General features: G+C 47.9%; 1 protein-coding gene across 2 annotated transcripts in view; it reads right to left on the bottom strand.

Moving 5' to 3' along the window:
• The window catches only part of LOC120028769 (serine/threonine-protein kinase D2-like), a 61431-nt gene that overhangs the window by 12098 nt on the left and 32714 nt on the right, over window positions 1–16619 (bottom strand). For both annotated transcript variants that reach the window (XM_038974006.1, XM_038974007.1), the window contains exons 2-8: window positions 5388–5526; window positions 4572–4703; window positions 2603–2904; window positions 2129–2312; window positions 1926–1997; window positions 1194–1356; window positions 997–1108 (exon numbers count right to left, since the gene is read on the bottom strand). In XM_038974006.1, the coding sequence (XP_038829934.1) occupies window positions 997–1108; window positions 1194–1356; window positions 1926–1997; window positions 2129–2312; window positions 2603–2904; window positions 4572–4703; window positions 5388–5526 (1104 nt within the window). The remainder of the gene's footprint in view (window positions 1–996; window positions 1109–1193; window positions 1357–1925; window positions 1998–2128; window positions 2313–2602; window positions 2905–4571; window positions 4704–5387; window positions 5527–16619) is intronic.

Below are 16619 nucleotides of genomic sequence, written 5' to 3'. Positions count from 1 at the left end.
TTCTAAGAGGAAGGAGAGAGAGAGGAAAAAAAGAGAGGCTGCGGATGTGAATTCAACACACGTCTCTTGAGTGCTTTAGTTCAGCAGAGAGCAGGTATACACCATCTATCACACTCAGCCGGGAGATACACAAACACACTTTCACACAGATGAAAAGGAAGAGCATTAACGGCGACGGAGGTAAAAGTTGTAGGGATAAGATAAACTCCCACAGAAAACACTGCGAAGAAGAGATGGAGGACAGGAGAGGCAGAGGGAACGATAAGCAGAGTGGGTCAACGTCACGGAGAGCAAACACGGAGAAGGAAACGTCTCGGGAAAATTGTAGAAAAGAAGCAGAACGTAAGAGAGGTAACTACTTTAAAAGGGACACCTGATCAACCATTTCTAAGGCCTTCATATACTGTGTGTACTTGTACCCCGGCATCTATGACCCACGTACTAATTATTAGTTCAGTCTTTTTACAGTCCCTAATCTAAAGCGAGTGCTATTTATACTTTATAAATATGTAAAAAAATGAATAATAATTGGAGTGACCAGTGTAATCTCACAAAAAGATGGGCATGCCATTGGTTAGCCGACTCAACTCCGCGATTTACGCTGGAGTTGAGCAGCGACTAGTGTGAGCGGACTGGAGCTCCCACGTCACATAAAATGACACTAGTCGCCGCTCAACTCCAGCGTAAGTCGCGGAGTTGAGTTTAAATCGGCTAGCCATTTGGTAGACATTGCAGCAGTACCTGGTAAGAGAATAAGCACGCCAAAAAAAGTGACGTGTAAGGAAATAGAAGTGTGTGAATAACTAGCTGACATTTACACACGGGGGAGCAATGATTAACAAAACGGCCAACACACAATTTATAAATGCCTTAGAAAAAGTTAATTAGGTACCTTTGAAATAAGAGTAGAATACGTTTTTTGAAAAGAAGTCGAAAAAAAAGATGGAATCTGGTGTGGTAGAGAAAACGTTTCACATTGCCAGTCAGTAGTATTACCAGTGTGTCCTTGTTGCTGTAGTGCACCATCCAGCCCTCTTTGATGGACGTGCTGGAGCGACGGGTGGTCTGCCTCATGGACTGAACCACTCTCATCAACGGGATGTTAGCACTGTGGAACAGAGGGACAGGGTTAGGTGTAGGTCTGTGTGTGCGTGTGTGCGTTATTGTGCGTGTGCGAACGCGTATGTGTCTACCTCTGGTCCCCGCTGACCCCATCCTGGCTGCTCTCAGGGGAGAAAGAACCAGGGATGCTGCAGGTCTCGTCTGAATCGTCCATCAGAGAAGACTTGTCTGAGTCGGCATACTCACTACTGTAGTCCATGGGCACCTCGTGGTCCACACTGGGACTCAACATGTCTGGAGGAGAGAGGAGGACAGAGCCAGCCACACATGACTACAAAGAGATGTAGAAAATAGACAGAGAAAATAGCATAACACCCCTTTCCATTACAAAGCCCATTATACCAGTGTGTGAGTAGGGCAGTACTTACAACTTCTGTTGTCTGAGAAAAAAAAATGTGACAAGTACTATATAATATTAGGACTCATATATATATATATATATGTACATATATATATATATATATATATATGTACTAATATTGCATATAATATTGGCAGGTATGGATGTGGGTACGCAGACCCACAAGCCACTGCGGCCCCTCATGACGAATTTTGTTTTTTGTGTCCCCCATCAAAGTTACCCATCCCTGCTGTAGACAATGTAAAAACAATTGTGGGACTCCCAATCACAGCCGGAAGTGATACAGCCTGGATTCGAACCAGGGACTGTAGTGACGCCTCTTGCACTGAGATGCAGTGCCTTAGACCGCTGCGCCACTAAAGTGTGGCTCAACAAATCATGGCCACACTTCTAGCAACATGACACAACATGACACAACAAAGACGTGTTCTGTCTTCTTTACCTCCTATGGTCTCCCCCAGACAGTCGTTGGGAACCTTGTACGCACAGCGCTTGTGGCAGTTGAACTTGCAGTCTACGACACAACACGAACAATCAACGTCATTGTTAGACAGTTTATCTCCTTCCAATATGCACTCCAAATAAGTTATCCCCCTCGTGATAAACCCTTGGGGCCCCCACACTAACCTTTGACCCCACACTAACCTTTGCATTGCAGCCCTTGTCTGAAGAGGCCCCGGAGCAGCCTCTTGCAGTACTGGCACACGGTGGGGCGCGTGTAGGAGTGCACGGCGAACGTGTGTGGCACCTTCACTTTGCTCATCAGGATCTTGTCCAGGTGCACCGGCCGGCCCGTGTAGAACCGCCGCGCCTCGCTGGGGGTTCGCGGCTGGGGACGGGAGGAGACGGAGAAACTCAAATGATAACGCTCTATCCATTTCCACGTATGTAAATCAGTGTTGGCTTTCCAGAACTAAATCACACAGAGCCAAGGTTAGAGCTCAATGCCATTTCAACTCAGTCGATTCAAGGGGAAGTACACTGACCCCACTCCAATTCTCCCGAAAAGCAACGAGTCGATTTACTTCCCGAATTGATTGAATTGAAATGGAAGTGACCTCAACTCTGCACAGAGCAGTGTCCTAACAATGACTAAGTGGAGTTGAGTGGATGAAGTACCATCTGAGTGTTAGCGCGGGCCATGGGTCTAGTGATGGAGGGGCTGGTGGACAGGCCCAGGGATGCTGACGCGGTACAGGTGGAGTTCGAGAGCGTCTGGGCGGTGTGAGGGCGGATCAGGCTGGCATCCTCCATGCAGGTGCTGACTGAGCTGGAGCCCACGCTGCTCAGGGACTCGCTGGTGGACAGACGCAGCGACTGGCTACTGTTCAGAGACGTGGTGGACAGGCGGCGCTTGCGCGCGCCGCTGCAGTTGTTGGGGATGCTGAAGGCACAGCGCTTGTGGTAGTTCAATCCACAGCCTGCAGGGAGAAAGCAGAGGAGAGAATTTTGGTATTTCGTATTTTATTAGGATCATATAAATCAATACATACATACAAACTATCTAGGACAAATAGGGGAGAGGCGTTGTGCCGTGAGGTGTTGCTCTATCTGTTTTATATACCCAGGTTTGCTCTTTATTTGAGCAATATGAGATGGAAACGGAGTTCCATGCAATAACGGCTCTATATAATACTGTAATCTTTCTTAGATTTGTTCTGGATTTGAGGACTGTGAAAAGACCCCTGGTGGCATGTCTGGTGGGGTAAGTGTGTGTGTTTCTTAGAAATGATGAATGTTTATGAATGCTTATGAATGTTTCTTATAAAAAGAAGAAGTGATGCAGTCAGTCTCTCCTCAACTCTTAAACAAGAGAGACTAGCATGCATAGTATTTATATTAGCCCTCTGATTACAATGAAGAGCAAGTATGTGCCGCTCTGTTCTGGGCCAGCTGCAGCTTAACTAGGTCTTTCCTTGCAGCACTCGACCACATGACTGGACAATAATCAAGATAAGACAAAACTAGATCCTGCAGGACTTGCTTTTTGGAGTGTGGTGTAAAAAAAATCAGAGCATCTCTTTATTACGGACAGACCTCTCCCTATCTTTACAACCATTGAATCTATATGTTTTGACCATGACAGTTTACAATCTAAGGTAACGCCAAGTAATTTAGTCTTGTTCAACAGCCACACCATTCATTATCAGATTCTGCTGAGGTCTAGATCGTAGGGAATTATTTGTACCAAATACAATGCTCTTAGTTTTAGAAATGTTCAGGACTAGTTTATTACTGGCCACCCATTCCAAAACAGACTGGAACTCTTTGTTAAGGGTTTCAGTGACTTCATTAGCTGTGGTTGCTGATGCATATATGGTTGAATCATCAGCATATATGGAAACACATGCTTTGTTTAATGCCAGTGGCAGGTCATTGGTAAAAAATAGAAAAGAGTAGAGGGCCTAGAGAGCTGCCTTGCGGTACACCCCACTTCACATGTTTGACGTTAGAGAAGCTTCCATTAAAGAAAACCCTTTGAGTTCTAGAAGATAGATGGCTCTGAATCCACAATATGGAAGAGGTTGAAAAGCCATAACACATACGTATTTTGAACAACAGGTTATGGTCAATAATATTGAAGGCTGCACTGAAATCTAACAGTACAGCTCCCACAATCTTCTTATTATCAATTTATTAAAAACCAATCAGTAATTTGTGTCAGTGCAGTACATGTTGAGTGCCCTTCTCTATAAGCATGCTGAAAGTCCGTTGTTCATTTGTTTACAGAGAAATAGCATTGTATTTGGACAAACACCATTTTCTACAACAGTTTGCTAAGAGCTGGCAGCGAGAGAGACAGGGAGAGAGAGAAAGGAAGGAGAGGAGGTAGGAAGTTGAGGGGAAATTACTTTGCTGATGGCTACTTTTTTGAGGAAAATGTACTTACTATCACTGAGATATGTGATTGTCCCACCTAGCTATCATAAGACGAACGCACTAACTGTAAGTCACTCTGGATAAGAGCGTCTGCTAAATGACTAAAATGTCAATGTAAATCACCACAAACCCATGCTCTTCTTTAGACCAAATGTTTATATCGGGCAGGCAGAACAGCACCCCCCCCCCCCCCATCTCTCTTTCATACCGTCACATTTAAGGCCCTGTCTGACCAGTCCAAACAGCATCTCTCCACAGTGGTCACAGAAGGCCGGGGAACGGTACGAGTGGACATTCAGGGCATGAGGTCGAATCTGGAAGTCCTCAAAGGTGGCAGCAGCTGCAGACAGACAACACACAGAGGAACACAACAGTCAGTCTGGGTATCAACCTGTCAATCACTTTAGCAATGATATGTTTGTGAATATGCTCTATGCTCCGGCATTTTGGAGCTGAGATCAAATGTTACATATGAGGCAATAGTACAGAATGTCATTTTTTTTTTTTTACTTTAGTGTATTTTCATACAAGTTTGTTTTTCTGGTTAGAAATGAGAGTGCTGTTGTATCTAGTCTTCAATTTGCATAAGTCATCAGTATTTGGTCAAACTCACTTATAGTGTAGTCAAACATTTCAAAAAGTAAAAAGGTTTTGTATTTTGGTCCAATAATCCCTGCACACAATGACTACACGAAGCTTGTGACCTTATTGGACGGATTTGCTGTTTGTTTTGGTTGTGTTTCGGATCATGCTTGGGCCAAATCCCAAAATCTGGAATATAGAGCCACATTTAAAAATGGTAGCTTCACCGTCCAAATACATATGGTGATGAGTGCATGGTGTTATGCACATTTCCTCCATCTCTACTCCGTGTTCATTAAAATAAGGACGCGAGGGAAAGGAACAGAGACGGTCAGGAGGTATAAGAGGATGAGAAGATCAGAGAGAAAAAGAGGAGGGGACCAGGAAGAGGAGGACGGGCGGATGAAAAGAGAGCAGAAGTGGATGAGCGACTGCTACCCACCAGAGAGTACCACCTCCACCAGGTCTCCCTCCTGGATGTCCTGGGTAGCCTTGACCAGCTGCAGAATGTTGTTGGTGCCTGTGTCATGTTTAAATAGCAGGATCTTGTCATAGATGCCATAGAAGCCACACTCTGGGAACTACAACCGAGACAGAGAGACAGAGAGAGAGGGACAGAGCGAGAGAGACAGAGACAGAAAGAGAGAGAAAGAGAGAGAAAATAGGTTAATACCTCATTCAAACATTTTTTATAATTTCATCATCTCTAAAATCAATGTAATCTCGGATACAGTGCTGTACCGTCATAATGCATGTGAGAGGGAGAAGAGACATATGACGTGTAGCCTACGGAAATGCTATATGGTGTCACAACAAAGTTGGTGAGATTTGAAATAAATGCTGACAAAACAGAGGCAAGTTTTTTTTTGCATAGTGACAGGCTGCAGGTGTGCCCCCAGTGGACAACTCTGCTCACTTAGTGAAGCGTTACGGAAGGATACCACAAGGAGAAGTGGTGGCACGCACACACATACACATTGATAGGCCTATGCACGCAGACACGCATGCACACACCTGGCAACTGGGTGGTGAGTTCGGGGAAGGGGGGGTAATTAACCGTTTCCTGTTGTGCGTGTGGCTCTCTCTCACACACACACACACTATTCTGAGAAAACCATTGGGGGTCACATGGCAAACATACACACACACACCTATAGTGGGCTCCCAAATTATTGACACCCTTGATAAAGATGAGCAATAATGACTATATTAAATAAATAATTCAAATACTGTATTGTATGCTCGACAAAATGGGGAAAGTATATTATTTTATACTATTTCAATTGCTTAGAGAAATAGATTTTGTTTAACAAGTAATACTTTTTTTCTCAAAAATGTAGGGGTAAAAATGACTGACGCCCCTAAAGATTCTTATAAAATAAAGTAGTCAAAAGTTTAGTATTAGGTCTCATGTTCCTAGCACACAATGTGACTCTACGAACTTCCTGGATGCATTTGCAGTTTATTTTGGTTGTGTTCTCAGATGATTTTTGTGCCCAACATAAATGAAATCGGGTCATTTTGGAGTCCCTTTTTTTGTAAATGAGAATAGAATATGTTTCTAAACACTTCTACGGCCCCGTGGATGCTACCGTAAATTGCGGACAATCCTGAACAAACCGTGACTAATAAATGAGTGAGAACGTTTCAGAGGGTCAAAGATCATACCTGTAAGACATGCTAACCTCCCCTGTTATTGGGAATGGTGAGCGGTAAGCACGTCTTGGGGCCATGTCAATCATTTCAGACCCCACTGTATATAATGCAAAATAATACTTCAGCTACCAAGCAGTTAAATGTATTGATAGAGAGTTTGAAAAAGATACATTATAAATGGTGCAAAATGAAAGTATCAGAGTCGGCAGATGTCAATTCAAATTCACAGCTGACTGGGCATCACTGTTACAATGAAACTTCCCCGAGCAACGGAACTGAGAAGCAACAATCAAATCACATTTTATTTGTCACATGCTTCGTAAACAACAGGTGTAGACAGCAAAATTCGTACTTTCCCCAACAATGCAGAGTTTAGAATATATAGAAATAGGGACACGAGGAAAAAGTACACAGTGAATAATGAATAACAATAACGAGTCAAAACAACACGCTATATACAGAGAGTACCAGAACCGAGTCGATGCGCAGGGGTACGAGGTAATTGAGGTAGCCATGTACATATACTGTAGGTAGTGGTAAAGTGAGTAGGTGACAGGATAGATAATAGACAACGCCATCTCATACCCAATCAGGCATAACAACAGCACAGCCAAGCCTGCTGATGGGAACAACTCAACACTGTCTGGCACAACACACACATCTTGCCAATCCCACCCTAAAAAGGAACACACTGTGCCCATTTGTCCTCCTGGATTAACACACCAAATCTGAGAGTTACGCACATGGCCAGTGACCAGCGATGGGCAAGGGTGCTCTGTTACATACAGACAGACCTCATCGAAAAAGACACAGGGGTAACACTATACCCCTGTCACACACACACACACAGCTTCCACGAAAGTGCCCCGGCAGTTATGAAAGCGTCAGTCAAAGCCACCTAAGCGAGGCTAGGTGGTTGTATGGACAGCCTCGGGCACCTGAATAGTTAATATAGTCTGGTTCAGGTCAGCAGCACTATACATGTTCCAGGGCACGGGTCAACACAGCTGGGACATGATCTCTTCCCCCAGCAGCACAAGAATACCCAGGATCCTGTATAAAACAGTCGGCAGATACAGGTTATGAAATAGAATGGCTTGATGGTGGCATCCAATGCAGAATGTTGGTAATGTTAGCAAGGGAATTGGTCTATCTGGGTCATCTATGACAGCCAGGTGGTGACCTCTCCCATACGGGGCGTGGCACCGGTATGTTCAATTTATATACTAGGCGTGTCAAAGAGATGATGGGGTTATGGGATAGGGATACTCTTTTACTAGAAGAGAGGAGAGTAAGGCCAATATGCTGGAACTTACATAATGTAACATGAAATAGCTAACATCAGAACACTGGGGCTGGTCAAGAGGAAGCAGGCCCTACGACATAGCCTCGCTCTCGCTCCTACCAACTCACCCATACGGTTGACTTTGACTGGCGAGGGGAATATGAAATAAGCCCGTCAACTTCTGGACGCACAGGTGACTTGACTACACCCTCAATTTCACTCCCTAGTTTTGGGACACGTGTGCATATGGCGGAGGTGCACATAAACAGGCAAATGGAGGGCCGAGAGGCGAGGGAAAGAGACTGGTTTGGGATTCAACATCTGTCTTTTTACCCCTGGTTTCTCCCATGATTCCACCCTACAGCCCATCTGGCCAGACCCTACACACTAACAGGAAGAGGGAAGTGGAAGAAGGGAGGTAACTTGTTTGTCTGCCCTCTATTAAAGACCAACATTTGAGAAAAATGTGCACACTCTTGGCATTCTCTCAACCAGCTTCACCTGGAATGCTTTTCCAACGGTCTTCAAGGAGTTCCCACATATGCTGAGCACTAGGCTGCTTTTCCTTCACTCTGTGGTCCAACTCATCCCAAACCATCTCAATTGTGTTGAGGTCGGGTGATAGTGAAGGCTAGGTCATCTGATGCAGGACTCCATCACGCTCCTTCATGGTCAGATAGCCCTGACATAGTTTTGATGTCTTCACTATTATTCTACAATGTAGAAAATAGTAAAAATAAAGAAAAACCCTTGAATGAGTAGGTGTGTCCCAACTTTTGACTGGTACTGTAGGTAGTAAAAGAGTTGAGAAATAGATTCTCGATGTGCCGATTCCATGGCACATAATTTATGATCTGATTCGCAAAATAGTTTTTCAATTGAAATGATTATACAAAACTCTTGCCACAAACAGAATGTTATGTATATGGGGCATACAACCATCTCATCTCTGCAGATTTTTCTATGTAGAGACAGAATCATTAGATCAATTATTTTGGTATTTCCCCTATATACAGTAGCTTGTTCTGGTGACAGATATTATGTTTCAGCCATTCCTGAACCTATCTTAAATTAACACTACAAATAGCACCGTTGGGAGATTTGGAAAGCCATAGTAAATCAATAAACAATATTTTATAAGTTAAAATTAAATATTTTTAGTAAAAGTATTATCTTATATTACAATAATACTATTAATACTAATTTTTTTTTTCTTTAACATACAATCTTTAGATTCTATGCGATTAGACAGGTTCAGAATTTATGTGAAACATCACAGCACAATTGAAAAATATATGGCACATGGAAATCATAAGAGGGCGGTTTACAGAGATAGGTGGGATGGACTGAGAGTAGCTAAGGGGTGGGTTTACGGAGATAGGTGGGATGGACTGAGAGTAGCTGAGGGGTGGGTTTACGGAGATAGGTGGGATGGACTGAGAGTAGCTGAGGGGTGGGTTTACGGAGATAGATGGGATGGACTGAGATTAGCTGAGGGGTGGGTTTACGGAGATAGGTGGGATGGACTGAGAGTAGCTGAGGGGTGGGTTTACGGAGATAGGTGGGATGGACTGAGAGTAGCTGAGGGGTGGGTTTACTGAGATAGGTGGGATGGACTGAGAGTAGCTGAGGGGTGGGTTTACGGAGATAGGTGGGATGGACTGAGAGTAGCTGAGGGGTGAGTTTACGGAGATAAGTGGGATGGACAGAGTAGCTGAGGGGTGGGTTTACGGAGATAGATGGGATGGACTGAGATTAGCTGAGGGGTGGGTTTACGGAGATAGGTGGGATGGACTGAGAGTAGCTGAGGGGTGGGTTTACGGAGATAGGTGGGATGGACTGAGAGTAGCTGAGGGGTGGGTTTACTGAGATAGGTGGGATGGACTGAGAGTAGCTGAGGGGTGGGTTTACGGAGATAGGTGGGATGGACTGAGAGTAGCTGAGGGGTGAGTTTACGGAGATAAGTGGGATGGACAGAGTAGCTGAGGGGTGGTGTTATGGAGATAAGTGGGATGGACAGAGTAGCTGAGGGGTGGTGTTATGGAGGTAAGTGGGATGGACTGAGAGTAGCTGAGGGGTGGGTTTACGGAGATAGGTGGGATGGACAGAGTAGCTGAGGGGTGGTGTTACGGAGATAAGTGGGATGGACTGAGAGTAGCTGAGGGGTGGGTTTACGGAGATAGGTGGGATGGACAGAGGAGCTGAGGGGTGGGTTTACGGAGATAGGTGGGATGGACAGAGTAGCTGAGGGGTGGGTTTACTGAGATAAGTGGGATGGACTGAGAGTAGCTGAGGGGTGGTGTTACGGAGATAGGTGGGATGGACTGAGAGTAGCTGAGGGGTGGTGTTACGGAGATAGGTGGGATGGACTGAGAGTAGCTGAGGGGTGGGTTTACGGAGATAGGTGGGATGGACAGAGTAGCTGAGGGGTGGGTTTACGGAGATAAGTGGGATGGACTGAGAGTAGCTGAGGGGTGGTGTTACGGAGATAGGTGGGATGGACTGAGAGTAGCTGAGGGGTGGGTTTACGGAGATAGGTGGGATGGACTGAGAGTAGCTGAGGGGTGGGTTTACGGAGATAGGTGGGATGGACAGAGAGTAGCTGAGGGGTGAGTTTACGGAGATAGGTGGGATGGACAGAGTAGCTGAGGGGTGGTGTTACGGAGATAAGTGGGATGGACTGAGAGTAGCTGAGGGGTGGGTTTACGGAGATAGGTGGGATGGACTGAGAGTAGCTGAGGGGTGGGTTTACGGAGATAGATGGGATGGACTGAGAGTAGCTGAGGGGTGGGTTTGCGGAGATAAGTGGGATGGACTGAGAGTAGCTGAGGGGTGAGTTTACGGAGATAGGTGGGATGGACAGAGAGTAGCTGAGGGGTGGGTTTACGGGGATAAGTGGGATGGACTGAGAGTAGCTGAGGGGTGAGTTTAAGGAGATAGGTGGGATGGACAGAGTAGCTGAGGGGTGGTGTTACGGAGATAAGTGGGATGGACTGAGAGTAGCTGAGGGGTGGGGTTACAGAGATAGGTGGGATGGACTGAGAGTAGCTGAGGGGTGGGTTTACGGAGATAAGTGGGATGGACTGAGAGTAGCTGAGGGGTGGGTTTACGGAGATAGGTGGGATGGACTGAGAGTAGCTGAGGGGTGGGTTTACGGAGATAGGTGGGATGGACTGAGAGTAGCTGAGGGGTGGGTTTACTGAGATAGGTGGGATGGACTGAGAGTAGCTGAGGGGTGGGTTTACGGAGATAGATGGGATGGACTGAGAGTAGCTAAGGGGTGGGTTTACGGAGATAGGTGGGATGGACTGAGAGTAGCTGAGGGGTGGGTTTACGGAGATAGGTGGGATGGACTGAGAGTAGCTGAGGGGTGGGTTTACGGAGATAGATGGGATGGACTGAGATTAGCTGAGGGGTGGGTTTACGGAGATAGGTGGGATGGACTGAGAGTAGCTGAGGGGTGGGTTTACGGAGATAGGTGGGATGGACTGAGAGTAGCTGAGGGGTGGGTTTACTGAGATAGGTGGGATGGACTGAGAGTAGCTGAGGGGTGGGTTTACGGAGATAGGTGGGATGGACTGAGAGTAGCTGAGGGGTGAGTTTACGGAGATAAGTGGGATGGACAGAGTAGCTGAGGGGTGGTGTTATGGAGATAAGTGGGATGGACAGAGTAGCTGAGGGGTGGTGTTATGGAGGTAAGTGGGATGGACTGAGAGTAGCTGAGGGGTGGGTTTACGGAGATAGGTGGGATGGACAGAGTAGCTGAGGGGTGGTGTTACGGAGATAAGTGGGATGGACTGAGAGTAGCTGAGGGGTGGGTTTACGGAGATAGGTGGGATGGACAGAGGAGCTGAGGGGTGGGTTTACGGAGATAGGTGGGATGGACAGAGTAGCTGAGGGGTGGGTTTACGGAGATAAGTGGGATGGACTGAGAGTAGCTGAGGGGTGGTGTTACGGAGATAGGTGGGATGGACTGAGAGTAGCTGAGGGGTGGTGTTACGGAGATAGGTGGGATGGACTGAGAGTAGCTGAGGGGTGGGTTTACGGAGATAGATGGGATGGACTGAGAGTAGCTGAGGGGTGGGTTTACGGAGATAGATGGGATGGACTGAGAGTAGCTGAGGGGTGGGTTTACGGAGATAGGTGGGATGGACTGAGAGTAGCTGAGGGGTGGGTTTACGGAGATAGGTGGGATGGACAGAGAGTAGCTGAGGGGTGAGTTTACGGAGATAGGTGGGATGGACAGAGTAGCTGAGGGGTGGTGTTACGGAGATAAGTGGGATGGACTGAGAGTAGCTGAGGGGTGGGTTTACGGAGATAGGTGGGATGGACTGAGAGTAGCTGAGGGGTGGGTTTATGGAGATAGATGGGATGGACTGAGAGTAGCTGAGGGGTGGGTTTGCGGAGATAAGTGGGATGGACTGAGAGTAGCTGAGGGGTGAGTTTACGGAGATAGGTGGGATGGACAGAGAGTAGCTGAGGGGTGGGTTTACGGGGATAAGTGGGATGGACTGAGAGTAGCTGAGGGGTGAGTTTAAGGAGATAGGTGGGATGGACAGAGTAGCTGAGGGGTGGTGTTACGGAGATAAGTGGGATGGACTGAGAGTAGCTGAGGGGTGGGGTTACAGAGATAGGTGGGATGGACTGAGAGTAGCTGAGGGGTGGGTTTACGGAGATAAGTGGGATGGACTGAGAGTAGCTGAGGGGTGGGTTTACGGAGATAAGTGGGATGGACTGAGAGTAGCTGAGGGGTGGGTTTACGGAGATAAGTGGGATGGACTGAGAGTAGCTGAGGGGTGAGTTTACGGAGATAGGTGGGATGGCCAGAGAGTAGCTGAGGGGTGGTGTTACGGAGATAAGTGGGATGGACTGAGAGTAGCTGAGGGGTGGGGTTACAGAGATAAGTGGGATGGACTGAGAGTAGCTGAGGGGTGGGGTTACAGAGATAGGTGGGATGGACTGAGAGTAGCTGAGGGGTGGGTTTACGGAGATAAGTGGGATGGACTGAGAGTAGCTGAGGGGTGGGTTTACGGAGATAGGTGGGATGGACTGAGAGTAGCTGAGGGGTGGGTTTACGGAGATAAGTGGGATGGACTGAGAGTAGCTGAGGGGTGAGTTTACGGAGATAGGTGGGATGGACAGAGTAGCTGAGGGGTGGTGTTACGGAGATAAGTGGGATGGACTGAGAGTAGCTGAGGGGTGAGTTTACGGAGATAGGTGGGATGGACAGAGTAGCTGAGGGGTGGTGTTACGGAGATAAGTGGGATGGACTGAGAGTAGCTGAGGGGTGGGTTTACGGAGATAGATGGGAAGGACTGAGAGTAGCTGAGGGGTGGGTTTACGGAGATAGGTGGCATGGACTGAGAGTAGCTGAGGGGTGGGTTTACGGAGATAGATGGGATGGACTGAGAGTAGCTGAGGGGTGGGTTTACGGAGATAAGTGGGATAGACAGAGTAGCAGAGGGGTGAGTTTACGGAGATAAGTGGGATGGACAGAGTAGCTGAGGGGTGGTGTTATGGAGATAAGTGGGATGGACTGAGAGTAGCTGAGGGGTGGTGTTATGGAGGTAAGTGGGATGGACTGAGAGTAGCTGAGGGGTGAGTTTACGGAGATAGGTGGGATGGACAGAGTAGCTGAGGGGTGGTGTTACAGAGATAGGTGGGATGGACTGAGAGTAGCTGAGGGGTGAGTTTACGGAGATAGGTGGGATGGACTGAGTAGCTGAGGGGTGGTGTTACGGAGATAAGTGGGATGGACAGAGTAGCTGAGGGGTGAGTTTACGGAGATAGGTGGGATGGACAGAGTAGCTGAGGGGTGGGTTTACGGAGATAGGTGGGATGGACTGAGAGTAGCTGACTGGTGGGTTTACGGAGATAGGTGGGATGGACAGAGTAGCTGAGGGGTGAGTTTATGGAGATAGGTGGGATGGACTGAGAGTAGCTGAGGGGTGAGTTTACGGAGATAGGTGGGATGGACAGAGTAGCTGAGGGGTGGTGTTACAGAGATAGGTGGGATGGACTGAGAGTAGCTGAGGGGTGAGTTTACGGAGATAGGTGGGATGGACTGAGTAGCTGAGGGGTGGTGTTACGGAGATAAGTGGGATGGACAGAGTAGCTGAGGGGTGAGTTTACGGAGATAGGTGGGATGGACAGAGTAGCTGAGGGGTGGGTTTACGGAGATAGGTGGGATGGACTGAGAGTAGCTGACTGGTGGGTTTACGGAGATAGGTGGGATGGACAGAGTAGCTGAGGGGTGAGTTTATGGAGATAGGTGGGATGGACTGAGAGTAGCTGAGGGGTGGTGTTATGGAGATAAGTGGGATGGACTGAGAGTAGCTGAGGGGTGGGTTTACGGAGATAGGTGGGATGGACAGAGTAGCTGAGGGGTGGTGTTATGGAGATAAGTGGGATGGACAGAGTAGCTGAGGGGTGGGTTTACGGAGATAGGTGGGATGGACAGAGTAGCTGAGGGGTGGGTTTACGGAGATATGTGGGATGGACTGAGAGTAGCTGAGGGGTGAGTTTACGGAGATAGGTGGGATGGACAGAGTAGCTGAGGGGTGAGTTTATGGAGATAGGTGGGATGGACAGAGTAGCTGAGGGGTGGTGTTATGGAGATAAGTGGGATGGACTGAGAGTAGCTGAGGGGTGGGTTTACGGAGATAGGTGGGATGGACAGAGTAGCTGAGGGGTGGTGTTATGGAGATAAGTGGGATGGACAGAGTAGCTGAGGGGTGGGTTTACGGAGATAGGTGGGATGGACAGAGTAGCTGAGGGGTGGTGTTATGGAGATAAGTGGGATGGACAGAGTAGCTGAGGGGTGGGTTTACGGAGATAGGTGGGATGGACAGAGTAGCTGAGGGGTGGGTTTACGGAGATATGTGGGATGGACTGAGAGTAGCTGAGGGGTGAGTTTACGGAGATAGGTGGGATGGACAGAGTAGCTGAGGGGTGGTGTTACGGAGATAGGTGGGATGGACTGAGAGTAGCTGAGGGGTGAGTTTACGGAGATAGGTGGGATGGACAGAGTAGCTGAGGGGTGGTGTTACGGAGATAAGTGGGATGGACTGAGAGTAGCTGAGGGGTGAGTTTACGGAGATAGGTGGGATGGACAGAGTAGCTGAGGGGTGGTGTTACGGAGATAAGTGGGATGGACAGAGTAGCTGAGGGGTGGGTTTACGGAGATAGGTGGGATGGACAGAGTAGCTGAGGGGTGGGTTTACGGAGATAGGTGGGATGGACTGAGAGTAGCTGACTGGTGGGTTTACGGAGATAGGTGGGATGGACAGAGTAGCTGAGGGGTGAGTTTATGGAGATAGGTGGGATGGACAGAGTAGCTGAGGGGTGGTGTTATGGAGATAAGTGGGATGGACTGAGAGTAGCTGAGGGGTGGTGTTATGGAGATAAGTGGGATGGACAGAGTAGCTGAGGGGTGGTGTTACGGAGATAAGTGGTATGGACAGAGTAGCTGAGGGGTGGGTTTACGGAGATAGGTGGGATGGACAGAGTAGCTGAGGGGTGGTGTTACGGAGATAGGTGGGATGGACTGAGAGTAGCTGAGGGGTGAGTTTACGGAGATAGGTGGGATGGACAGAGTAGCTGACTGGTGGGTTTACGGAGATAAGTGGGATGGACAGTTTTTTTTTTTTACAAAAATAATGTAAAGAATTGTGACATGTATGTAAAATGTCTGTAGAATGTACATGTAACAACAAAAAGCTGTAAAAACAAAAACAGGAAGAGGGAACCCTGCGCTCCGCCTCAAAGCACACACCACACACCACACATACAACACACACACACTTCAACTCTTCTTCTCCTTGGTACTAGACACCAAACACAACCTCCTATACACACTGACATTACACACGGCCTCCTGTACACACTGCTCACACTCCCACAGTCCCTCCGTTTCCGTCTCTGCTGTTCACCAAACACACCCTCTTTCTTTCACCCAGTGGGGAATCCATAACAGCACATTTGAGGGAGGCCAAGAGCTTGGCTTGTCTCCCTGCCAAACACCACAACACTGTTAGCCCACCCCACCCAGCCGGGTCTGCTACTGAACAGGAGTCAACAACACAGACAGTGAGACACACTCCAGACCTGGCCTGTCCCAATACCCAGGAACCTTACTGCTCCCACACTAACCTTCCAACTCCGTTAGTCAACACCACACCCAGACCTGCTACAGGGCCAGACCAGAACTCTGTCCCAATACCCAGGAACCTTACTGCTCCCACACTAACCTTCCAACTCCGTTAGTCAACACCACATCCAGACCTGCTACAGGGCCAGACCAGAACTCTGTCACCACAGACCTACTTCAGGTCATAATATCCATCTCCCCCCGAACCAAACCACAGTAGTGGCCCTAATCACAACACACTGTCCCACTATCCCAGTACACCACACCCTGCCATGCTGCTGCTGTTGACCAGAGCTAAAGAAAGATTCATACCAGCCAAATGACTCCACAGCCATCGCCTTCCCACCCTTCCCCTCCGACCCAAAGACAGACCCCAGCCGATCCACACTAAGCCCCGCAAGGCATGCATGGGCAATTACTGTGGTTCTACTGACCGAGGCAAACATAGGCCTTCAGCAGCTTCCAATGCTCTCAACAACGCCTCCTCCGCACACTGTAGCTCCGCCGGCGTCCTCCTAGCCTTGATGTGGATGATAACAATAGTATTAGCCTAGCTGCCAGTGTCTTTCTGCTTTGGCCAATTT

This window comes from Salvelinus namaycush, chromosome 34 (genome assembly GCF_016432855.1).
Source record: "Salvelinus namaycush isolate Seneca chromosome 34, SaNama_1.0, whole genome shotgun sequence".
NCBI lineage: Eukaryota > Metazoa > Chordata > Actinopteri > Salmoniformes > Salmonidae > Salvelinus > Salvelinus namaycush.
The sequence above is the reverse complement of the archived record's forward strand: the minus strand, read 5'-3'. Positions and strand labels throughout refer to the sequence as shown.